The 12,314-nt window shown below is 48.3% G+C and overlaps 1 protein-coding gene across 8 annotated transcripts in view; it reads left to right on the top strand.

Annotated features, from left to right (window-relative positions):
• TRIO (trio Rho guanine nucleotide exchange factor) overlaps positions 1-12,314 on the top strand; it is a 322,427-nt gene that overhangs the window by 241,148 nt on the left and 68,965 nt on the right. For all 8 annotated transcript variants that reach the window (XM_019646200.1, XM_019646201.1, XM_019646198.1 and 5 more), the window contains exon 34: positions 3,912-4,155. In XM_019646200.1, the coding sequence (XP_019501745.1) occupies positions 3,912-4,155 (244 nt within the window). The remainder of the gene's footprint in view (positions 1-3,911; positions 4,156-12,314) is intronic.

Below are 12,314 nucleotides of genomic sequence, written 5' to 3'. Positions count from 1 at the left end.
GGAGGCGTGTCATTGGTGGTGACAACTGGGGTCCAGGCTCCAGCTGGACCATTTTACTGCCATGCCTTGTAGTCACCACATTTATTTTTAAAGGTGAAAAGCAGAAAGATTGTTTTTAAAAACCTGTCTTCTGATGGGAACGTCACAAGAGTTAATGTGAGTTGTGGAAATTGAGCTTTTCATAAATTGCAATCTTAAACTGAATGCATATGGTTGGCAGCCCAGGAGAGAAGTCCGTAAAATAGACGGAAGTGAAGAAGATAACTGTGAAAACTTTCACAAAATGTGGTTGGAAAGGAAAAGTGAATTGTAAACTAGGTAAAGGAAATGGTAATTCTTTCAACTTAGTGATGGAATTGGGTCATTGAGGGTAGAAATGTCATTGAAAGCAAATAAGACCTCAGCCATACTTAATGATGTGTAATAAATTACCTGAGCTTTTTCCAGTTGGGAGTGTCATTCCTCTGAAATGTAGTAATGATTTGCATTGCTCCTCAAAATAGTTATTCGATGTCTTTTATACACACACACACACACACAACTTTTTATTTGCAAGCCTGGTTTTAAAGAGAGGTTTTATAATAACAACTTTAAAATATTCAGATGTGAACATTGAGACAGAAATCCACAGACTTCTCTTCTCTGGACCAGAAAACATCTATTTAATCCTCCTCTTAAAGATTCGTTAGGGAGGTTCTTATGGGAAAGTCAGTTGATTCTTAGGGGTAAACCCAAGAAGATATATGTGTTTTTTAATGATAAATTTAGCACTGTTTGAAAACAGTCATCTGGTACTAGATTTTGTTAGTGAGTTTTCTAAAGCCTTTGAAAAAGAATTTTAACTCAGTATGCAATTCTTTGTCAGAACAGGCTTGATTTTTATTTCTCATGCTCTGTCAAGTACACAGATGTTTTCAATACTTTTTGATTACTCTGTAAGGGGCTAAAAAACCAGTGCCAGAAAATTAAAGTCTAGCTTAATTCTCCTCCTCGGGCAGCCCCTTTCTGCCTTCCCACCCTTCCCCCACCCACAGAACACACCATATGGCTTTGAACAGTCTGAAAAATTAATAAAACTCAGGAATGGAACCAGCAAAGGGCCGGTGAAGTGGCGGTGTGTCTTGAAGTCGTATTTCCCGGGTGAACAAGTGTCACGGCAGCGTGGTGGGCTTGTGCGAGGGGCCCTGGGCAGGGGGTGACGACACACTGTGGGCCCTCAGGCACAGGCAGGCGGGACAGCGTCCCCAGGCAGTGCAGGCCCTGGGGGAACTCGACCGGCTTCCTCCACATCCGGGTCCTCGTTGCTCATAGTTCCCGGAACAGGAAACATTCCTGAACATTCCTGCTTTGCGTTACAGGGGTTAGCCACTTCCATAACGCCAGGTTTAGAGGAAAACACTTCCCTAGGCTGGGCCTCTCCTTTCACCTTTTAACATGAGCATCTTTGGTTCACAACTGTGTGAGATTTGCGTGGAGAGATTTACAGAGGAATTTGTAAAATGTAGAAGGGGATTAAACACTTGTGAAGAATTCCCTTTGTGGCCTAGCAAAGGCGATTTGCATTGTCGATATCTGTGCTCTATTATGGGAGAGTTTGTTTTGGTTTGGTTTCTGTGGTCGTCCAATGGACATGTGTTTCTTATTCTGAATATCTCAACTTTCTCTTGAAAGACAGGCTGTTAGGCCAGGACGGGACTGAGCCACAGGACGAGGTGGCAGGCGCCGCGTTCGGCGTGGGCGGGCGGCAGGCGGGCAGCTCCCTGCCAGTGGACTGGGGCCAGCTGGCCCCTGGCACGAGGTGGCCCCCAGCCGGGGGCGCGGCCGGCCCTCCTCCCTCCCGCTGCAGCCCAGCCGCCTGCCCTTCTGTCCTCTGCCTGCTCTGTGCCGGTGCCCTTCAGGCTGACAGAAGACAGGGCACATGGCATAGTGAGCACAGGCAGAGTGAGCTCCTGCCGTCAGAAGGAAGGCCATGTTTCGTTTCGGTTTTTCAGAGGCAGGGCCTTCATTTTTGGAGCACCCCCGTTTGGCCTTTTTCTCTTCGGCAGATATTGGACTATTTGCTGGGTACAGAGCACTGTGCCTGGTGGGCTTTGGGAGATGCTGCCCAACAATGTCCTTGTACAAACCTCACGGTCTGGGCCTGGAGAGTTCACAGGAGATGGCAGAAACCTGCTTTCGGGTGCCGAGGACGCACACGTGTAACCCAAGACGGGGCTCGTTTCTGGATGGAGACGTAATTTGTTGATGAACAAAAGTGCTAAGGAGCGTAGATACTGGTGCGACTGCTCGAGGGGATATGATGGGGGGCTTAGACTAGACAGGCGGGGGCTGGGGGCCCTAAGTGGAAGGGACAGTGGGAACATGGTGCACACAGGACCCGCCTCAGGAGGACACAGGCACTGGCTGGGTCGCACATGAGGGTAAGCAACTGACCGTGCCAGCAGGGTGGGCTGGGACCCAGTTGCAGGAACCTTGAACGCTGTGCTAAGGAAGTTGTGTCCGAGGTTCCTGAATAGGATGACGCCGCCACGTTTTCAAAGGAAAGTGGCAGCAGGGCCAAGGTGGCCTGGATCAGGGAGGCCACGCCTGAGGCCGCTGCAGACATCCAGATGAAGTGGTCATGTGAGCATGTAGCGAAAGGCAGTAACTGGAAAGACACCTAGAGTCCATCCAATGACACGTGGAGTGTGAAAAGGTGGGAGATTTCTTGTCTCGGGCAACTTGATTGTGACACCATTACCCAGAAGGCAATACTGGAGATCAACAGATTTGGGGCCCGTGGGTAAAGGTCATGGCCTAGACGCTCCACTTTGGAGGGACAAGGAAACAGCAGGCCTGGTTGGGAGTGACGAGCACAGAAGTCCGGTTCCAGGGCCCCCCCAGGGGCCAGTGAACCTCCTGGGGCTGCATGGAGTGAAGGGGCAGAGGGCACAGTCCAAAGATGGGGGGCCGGTCACAAGTAGGAGGGACATTAATGAACATATGTACGCACTGTCCCCGAGGAGCATACTGTCTAAGGGGAAGGCATATGGGACACAGGCCATAGGACACAAACAGTCATGAGAAGGCCATGCACCTAGCTTTACTCCTGAGGTCACAGCGATGTATCTTCACAGGGTTCGTGGATGTGTTTCAGATGGCCTAAGAGGTAGGAGAGTTTTGATAGACAACAAATCGGAATGAGCTTAGTGAGAGGACAGAAGAAGGAAGGGAAATTTCAGATCAAAAAGTACGTGGCACATGGGAAATCAGCCAGTGTCCATGGAGCATATGGAATGAATGGCGTGTAGAAGCCTGGAGGGGAAGAGAGAACCTGGAGAGGGTTCGGGGTCAGGTGGCGGGGGGTCAGGAATGTCCTCTAAGGATCCTGGAGGGACGAGGAGGGGCCAGAGCGGAGCTGTGCCCCGTGTGCGGGGATGGCGCGCCCCGTGGCCTTCGCAGCCTCCCTGCTGTGGCTGGCCCCTCTCTGACCTGAGTGGGGTTGAAGAGCCCACACGCAAACAGCATGGAACGCTCAACTGTAAAATTGCCAACAAAACTTTCTAATTTTATCCCCATATTTCACAATTAATCCCCCAGATGGCCTTCAAGCAGAGTTTTTGTTAGTTTGCCCTAAGTTAAAAAATGAGTATATAGCACTTTTTGAGACTAATAATGTCTCAGGCACAAAAAGGATTTGAATGCTCATATGAGCAGTCGTATCAGGTTCTGACAGTGAAACACTCCGAAAATCATGGTCATACATTAAAACGTGACCAAGTAAATAACTGCCACGTGATTCCAAGGGGAAATTCAGGGACAGTGAACCTGGGGAGCTCTCGCTCAGGTGGTCTGCGGAGTGGCAAGTTCACAGCCTCCCCACCAAAGTCCAGTGGCCTGGGCTTGCTGACGTGTCCCCTGTCCCTCCCCAGCTCTCCGGCGGCTGCGAGCTGACAGTGGTGATCCACGACTTCACGGCCTGCAACAGCACGGAGCTGACCATCCGCCGCGGCCAGACCGTGGAGGTACTGGAGCGGCCCCACGACAAGCCCGACTGGTGTCTGGTGCGGACCACCGACCGGTCCCCTGCGGCAGAAGGCCTGGTTCCCTGCGGCTCTCTGTGCATCGCCCACTCGAGAAGCAGTATGGAGATGGAGGGTATCTTCAACCACAAAGGTAGGACTCCAGGGGCGTGGTGGCAGCGGCCTGCCCGCTGGGATGACTCCAGGGCTTCTGTCCCTGCTTCTTTGCAGCCTCATAATGGGCGTAGCTCCTGTCACTCGCACTTCAGTCCTTTGTCACCGTATCTCTGGGCTGTTTTAATCCATCAGGAGCTGAGGTGGAAATGAAGACTTCACCTATCACTCAGCAATAATGAGCGATTGCCTCGTTTCCCAGGACGGTGTAGCAGGGTATCAGTGTGGAGAAGGGGGCTGTTCTTTTGAGGCCAGTGTCATTGATAAATGGAGAAGACAGAGAAGGTACTGTTCTCCTCCAGGTGATGCTGAAAACAGGAAGGGCAGGTGAGACCATATTCAGATTCTCCTTAATCAGGTTTCCACGCTGTGGGTCCTTTATTTTGTCAGGGTGAAATCCCAGAAAGTCGGGCATGAGAGCCCAACCATGCCGTCCTCATAGCTTTGCAGGGTGTCTCAGGACATCGCCAGCTCCCCAGGCTCCCTGCCCCAAGAGGGAGGGGAGCTGGGCTGAGAGAGGCCGCCTGACTCAGGTGGGGCTCCGTGCAGCTGTGGGAGGGGGGTGCTTTGGAAAGAAGTACTTTCAAACTGAAATAGGGCATTTGAACAAAACCGCATGTGGCATTCCTCAGTGACTTAGATAAAGGTAACTAGCAGGACTGCTTTTCCATGTGCGTCTAGATGGATCACAAATGGGCAGCTAGCGAGAGTGTGAGTCTGTGTCTCCTGAGTGTCCACAAGTGTGGCTGTCGAGAGACACTGATTTGAGGTGATCTGCAGGTATAAAATACACGCTGGATTTCAAGACCCAGTGTGAAAACAGTGTGTGTAATTATTTTATAGTCATTCCATGTTGAAGTGATACTATATTTCATAGAGTGGGTTAAATACAATGTGTTATTAAAATTAATTTCACCTGCTTTTTACTTTTAAGTTGTGACTACTAGAAAAATTTTAATTACATATGCAGCTTGCATTATATTTCTATTGGACAGTGCTGGTGTAATCTTTGATCTTAAGTGAAAAGCTAATTTGAAACTTTAAGCCCTTTTAAGAAACATTGGTCTATAGCTTCTAAAATAATGCAAGATGGATAGAGTTTATGTGCTTTGAACCATATTATGTCACAGCCTTCATTTTCTTGCAATACTGGCAAATGGCCCATTTTTCCAGATTGGGGGGTACTGCAATTTGTTTTCCCTTCCTGAGAGAAGATCACGATATAGTCTGCTGTTTTCAAGTTCTTGTCTGTTAATTTTGGAACATTCCGGTTGCTCCCTCCATTTCTCACGTGCGCCCTCTTTACATTCATCACGACACGTGCTGGAGTCCATCCTCTGACTGGGGGAAGGTGGGGGCGCGGGCAGGGAAGGTGTTAGTCGTGGCATTGAGCTAAACGGAGCTGTGCAGGATACAGCTACCGATTAGCTCCCTTAATTATAGGCCCAGCCGTGTCAGAGCTGGGGCCTGAATAGGACCTTATTGTCACCCCAGTAAGAATCTGGAAGAATTCAGCTGTTGTTTCTCTAGGGATCAAAAGAAAAAGACAGAATTTTCAGATTTTGGCCAAAAGCCGAGGCGTCTATTTTCATTTCTGGCAAAGCTGTCCGTGAGCTTAGAGCAGCATTGGACCTCCCTAATGGGACACTTGAGGTCCAGTGGAGACCTGTGCTGGGCTGCCCACTAGCCCCTGCCAGAGTGATTCCAGTCGCATAATATATTTAAGTCCTTGGGTTAGCGTTGAAAGTAAAGCACAGCTCTTTTTCTCTAGCCGATCTGGTATACGCAGGGGCCCTGGTGACCTTAGCACGCTACAAATAACACTTGTTCTGGAAGGTTTCTTTTCATGTGTGCCTTTCCCGTGGTGTGCTCTCGGCTTCCTGGTATTCACGATTGCAGGCTAGCCAAGAGGAAAGAACTATGTATTTCTCGCCCTTGACTTTTCCTGAAAACTGCTTAGGGAGGTTGGGTTTTTTTGCTTATTTTTAAGTTTAGATACAATTTGATCCCTGAGTCCTTTTTCTCTGATAATCTGTGACATTCTGAAAGAGTAATTCCCTGCCCCTCACAAACCCTGTAACACTACCTTTACCAAAAAGGTGTTTCTTCATTGAGTACAACCTTTTGTGAACTAACAGCCAGTCAGTAGACAGAGACTTAAACCTTACCCATTCTTGCCTTCTGTCCCATGTTTTTATTTTTCGTGTAACGCAAGGAAACTGCAGATCATCATTCCCCTGCAGTGTTGGGACTTGGGCAGTAGACGAGGGAGGGAAGTCCTTAGGGCTTGTTGACAAGCCTCTGCCAGAGCCTCTTGCCCACGGTCAAGTGCAGGAAAGCAGGCAGCAGTGACCATGGTCTTTGTCAGGAGAAGAGGCCTTTATCAAACAGTCCAGACAACAAGGAACGAAAGTCTAAGCATAAGTCCCAAAAAAAGTCCTGAGACTGGGAGCAAGAGGCCACTGCCTCCTGGAGAAGCAGGGGACTTGATTTGCGTCTGCTCAGCCCACAACCCTTCTCCCTGCTCTTGTGTGAAAAGGCGGGCGTGATCCTAGATTGGTGTGTGCCGGGCTGCTGGAGCCGCTCCTCCCGTGCGTCTGCTGACCCAGCATCTCATTTTGAGCCCCTTTTCAGTTTGAGAGCCGGGCTGAGCTTGAGGGGTACTGCAGTGAGGAGTGGGGCCCCTTCTCTCACAGGTGAAACTTCACATCCATCACCCTCTGCATCTCCTCTGGGCGATATCAGACAAGCAGGTGACCACCTTGCCTTCCACACACTTCAAAACTCATGAACGTTAGGGAATTGCCATCACGTATTGTCTCCAGTCACTTGCTGTTAACCTCTAAGACAGTTTCTTAAATGTCTTTGAGTCTTACTGCTCTGACCCTCCAGGCAGGAGGAAGGAGCATAGTTACTAATCTCTAGTTCCAGAATTTTCTCAGCCTTATTGCCTTAGTAATTTTTTCCTAACTCCCCAGTCCAAGCAACTTAAATTTCCATAAACTTCAGATGTAAAAAAACATGCCTATGAAGGTCAAATGTCTATTTACTTGATTGTGAATGATAACATATTTTAAGAATTGCCATGTGACTATGATCATGAATACTCAGATCAGCCAAGAAGTGCCCCAAACTCGCTGGGAGCACTGCCCCGGCTCCCTTGGTGGTTTGGAAGCATGGCTACAACTGGAAGTCTGTTGGACAATGAGCATGAGTGGAATTTAGGAGCCCTAGGTTTCTTTTATCTTGCTATGAATCCCTGTGTAGTGTGGCGAGAGGGTAAGAATATAACTCCTTTAAAATGAACAAGGAATGTAATTGCACAATTTATTTTTTAAGGAGATATTTTTGTGTCTGAAACTAGACTCCCGTGTGAAGACTGCTCCATTTAAAAACCCTTTTCAACATTATTGATTACATTCCCCATACTGTATTAACTACATGAAACAAATTTAAAAACAAACACGAAAACGCTTTCCGTGTTGTGGGAACGGCCAGTGTGGGAAGATTGCCGTTGGGTCGGCCTTCGTAGGCAGCCAAGCTTGGGGTTTCGCTCTTGTCTTTTCTCTGGCTGCCGTTCTCCCTTTTCCACAGCATCTTAGTCACAGATTAAACAGGTATCAAACACATTAAAATAGGATAAGCACTCAGCACACCCCTGTGCCCATCAGTCATATTTGTGTTTGTAGTTTATACCGTCCGCCATTACATCAGAGTATCTGGGGCCGGGGCCTGGACTTGGAGATTGCGAATCTGCCCCAGCAAGTCCGTCCTGCATCCGGGGTCCAGGAGCTCTGATCCCCACAGGCCCTGTGTACAGTGAGTGCACTGAGGTACTCCCGAAATAGGACCGCATCGTGATCTTGAATCTCTTAGTAAATCCCAGGGATATTTCTTTCCTGCGGTCTCAACTTGTAAAACTTTTCACTTTTCTCTATTTACTCAGTCTTGATCACAGAAAGTAAACAGGAATATCAGAAATGTTTGTATTTTTGAAGCCAATTTTAAACACCCCTTTTTATGCTATCCTAGACTGAGTAATTCAGCTTTTCTCTTTCTTCACAACCAAAACTACCATATGTGATAGTGTTTGAGAGTTTAGCTCCAGGTGATAACCCAACAAGCTTACCTAGAACAGTGCAGTGGTCACGTGATGGACAGCAGGGCCCAGAGTTGGTGGTGACAGGAACAGAAGATGCTCAGTAAAAATTGGATTGTCGGTGTCAGTAACCTAGGCAGATGTCTGAAGTGCACAGAAGCAGTCTTTTGACTGTTTTCCACTTTTTTAAGGGTAAGGCAAGAATCCCTCATTAGTCTTCAGGAGGTCCTCCCCTTGTGCTCTTACCCTGCTCATGGCATGTGAAAAGGCCACCTGGGAACTGTGTCATGACACTGTCTGTCATCCAGGTTTCTTCTACCCGGACCAGCCAGTTCCAGTTGAACTTGGAAAGTTACCTTCAGCACCCACTGAATTTTTACTAAAATGCAGCTTTAAGAGAAGACCTTTCAGTAGTAAGAGGGACATTTGTGGTTAGAGCAGTCAGAAGAGGCTGCATGTCAGACTTGCCAGGTCTGTTCTTCACGTCAGGCAGACCTGAGTTCTGATTGGTGATGTTACAGCTGTGGGCCTGAGATAGGGTGACAGTGGGTGACCTCTGAGATCCTTGCCAGCTCTGATAGTCTGAGTTTATATTTCTTATGAGGACTTTTCTGAATAAAGGCCAGTTCCAAACCTCCCCCTTTTCCTTCTGCAACTGGACTTTTTGCTAGTTCTTTAAGAAAATATCCAATTACAAACCTTCGCCTTAACGCCTCTGACAGTTGTTTATAATTATAGTTTTTTTTTTCTTCTTTGGATCATGTATAGGTCAGTACTTGCATTTTATTTCGAGGAAGTTAAAAGGCATGATTTTTTTTTGCACTCTTCAGTTCTTCATGAGGAAAACAGGAAAACAAAACCACAAGAAATAAAACCTTTTGCTTGCTGGCCACTTGAGCCTCTACCCCCAGGGGCTTTAACTCAGCCCCTACATTTACCGAAAATACGCCCCTGTGCTTTCCGCTTCGCCACAGCACCTGCCGGAGGTGGGCGCCATCAGCTCAGGTTCGGTCCGAGAAGAGAAGACCCAGGAATGACCTTTCGTAACTACAGTGATCTGTGATCATTATCAGAGAAGTGAGGCAGCATCTTTAATCCAAGTTAAAATTAGGAAAGAGATATTTTCATGAGAATCGGCCTGAAATGTAGGGCTTCCTCGGTGCTCCGCCTTGGGCGGCCTCCAGGCCTGTCTGTAAGCTCTCCACCAAGCTTGTCCTGTCCGCCCTCCTCTGTCCACCTGAATGCTTGCCTCTCACTGACTGTCTTGCCACCTTCTTCAAACCTATAACATTCAAATTCCTTCTCCCGCCTTCTCTCCCAAAGTGGAAATGGCCCCAATTTATTCATCCAGAAAGTGGCCAGCACACTGGAGGCTCTCCTCCCTGCCCACACATTTTTTCCTAATTGTGTTGGTAAAATGCACAAAACATAAAATTTACCATCTTTACCATTTGTAAGCGTCCATTTCAGTGGCATTACGTACATCCACCCTGTTGTGCTCCTGTCACCACCAACCCCCATCCATCCACAGCACTCTTCTCATCCTCCCAAACTGAACCCCTGTGCCCAGGGAACCCTAACTCCCCATCCCCCGCCCCCAGCCACCTCTGCTTCCGGTGTCTGAGTTTGACGACTCCAGCGACCTCAGTAGTAGAATCATTAAGTATTTCTCCTTTTGTAACTGGCTTATTTCACTTAGCATAGCGTCTTCAAGGTTCATCCATGTTGTGGCGTGTGTCAGCATTTCCTTCCTCTTTACGGCTGGATAATATTCCACTGTGTGTATAGACCCTGTTTTGTCCATTCATTCATCTGTTGATGGACACTGGGGTTGCTTCCACCTTTGGGCCATTGAGAATAATGCTGCTGTGAACATGGGGTTTAAATCTCCCTTCAGGTCCCTGCTTTCCGTGCTTTGGGGAGTATACCCAGAAGTGGGATTGTTGGGCCATACAGTGATTCTATTTTTAATTTTTTGAGCCTGCCCACATTTTGTTACCGTAATCTAAATACTCTCTTGTCTCCATCATCACATTGCCTCTTGCCCACCAGACCTCCTAACCTCACTTCTCACCCTCTCTTATGCAACTAGAACATAAATCCAATGATACAAGCTCCTGCTTCAATTTCTAATGTGAATTGCTGTTGGCCACAGAATAAGACTCCAGTTACCTAACATGTCCCACAAGGCTTCACCTCACACGCGTGTGCACAGGTACACAGCACATGCACACGCATGTGTACACACCCTCCTGCCGTGGTACATCAAGTAACAGGAGGGCTTTTTTCGTACTCCCTCGGCCCTCCCTTACGTTCCCTGTCTCTCCTCACCAAATAAATAAAAAATGAAAAATCCTAAAGGAAAAAAAGTAAATGTACCCAGTGAGTCTGTGGCAGTGTGGGGGGGAACCAATGCAGTTAATGTGTATTTCAACACAAAGGGTAACCTGAGAAAGACAGTCCCCATGAGATGCACTCCAGGGACAGCGAAAGACCCACAAGGACCACATAGGAACTCACTGAAAGTACTTTAAAACGATTTTCATAGGAGCGACGGTGCAGATACAGTGCAAACTTACAAATGTGATGGAGGAAGTACAGATAACACAGCTTTAAACAGCAGGATTGGGGGTGGGGAGGAGAACCTCATGCAACCCCCACTGAGGGCAGTAAACAGAATGGATTGCAGGGCACAGAGGGAGCGTTAAGTGGGGGTAACCCTGGGAGGGCCCCTCACCTGGAAAGCTGCCTCAGCAGGCGTGCTGATGGGCAGAGAGTAGGTTATTGTAATCAACTGTGCCAGGTTCTCTTCTGTTTTCACCTTAAAGATACACACTTTACATAGAGACATGCACTGGGGTCGTCACTAAAAGTTCAGACGAAGGGACATACTGTTTACACCAAGGGCTGCTCTTCAGAGTCACTTGTCATTTCTTAGAATGAATGAATGACCCTGTACCTGGAGGTGATAAGCTCCACATCTGATTTTCAGGGTAACCACTGGCACCACCACTGGGAGAGTATAAAATTAGGATGCTTTCCCTTCAGTGCAGTGCGTCTAAGCCCCTGTCCTCGCCCTCCCTGTCTGACGGGCTCTGCCTGTCTGCTGGTGGCTGCCCCTCACACTCGCTCCCTGGCTTCGGAGTTGGCCAGCGGTCCCCCCTCGGCTCCCTGTCCCTTGCTCCCCACATCATGCAGATGAGACCAGGTGACAGAGCTTTACCAGAGGTTTGCAGGTGGTGGAAGGGAAGGACTCAGAAAGCCACCAGGTGTGTCCTCTCCCAGGAACCCCAGGCCTGGGCCTTGTCACCTGTGTTCCCAGCCTGCGCCCGTCGTCCGGGTTCGGCAGGCCCCCAGCTCAGAGGGTTCTTCAAAGCTGTTTTCCTCTGCAGAGTACAAGCAGTTCCTAAGATTCCTCGCCCCCATCCAACCCACCTTCCCAGCCCAGGACAGTCCGCCTGGCAGGGCCGTCCTTCCTTGAGAGCAACCTGACCTCTACCCAGGGTGTGGCCTCAGCCTGAGCGTCCCACCCCCCGCCCCCCTAACAGCACCAGCACCCCGACAAGCAGCGTCTCTGCAGAGACGGAGGTGCTCTGTTCCTTCTCTAGAAACCTGTGTGACAGAAAACGGAGCTCCCTGGTCCGAGGCCTCTCGTATGTACCTTGTACCTTGGGTACCTTGGCTTAAATTTGTTTCACACAAATGTCATCTTTCCCAAATCATGAAACACGGCCCCAGTGAATCGAGTCTCCTGCCTCTTCTAACTGCTTGTTACTTTTAAGTGACCTAATGAGTTTTCGAAAAATCTAGGGCATTAAAAAGGCTTTAGTGATGTTAAAAATGTAGCTGAATATATGGTGATTCTGGTGTATTTAGAAGTTTGCTTAACTCCAGGTTGCCCCCTCTTAATCAGAAGAACACCGGGCACACCTGTGCACAGTCATTTCAAACCTGTGTCTGCCTGCATATTCTTCAAAAATACATACAGTGGAAGATTTATATATATATATATATATATATATATATATATATATATATTT

Source organism: Hipposideros armiger, unplaced genomic scaffold (assembly GCF_001890085.2).
Source record: "Hipposideros armiger isolate ML-2016 unplaced genomic scaffold, ASM189008v1 scaffold_98, whole genome shotgun sequence".
Classification (NCBI taxonomy): Eukaryota; Metazoa; Chordata; class Mammalia; order Chiroptera; family Hipposideridae; genus Hipposideros; species Hipposideros armiger.
This window is presented reverse-complemented; position numbering and strand designations above follow the sequence as displayed.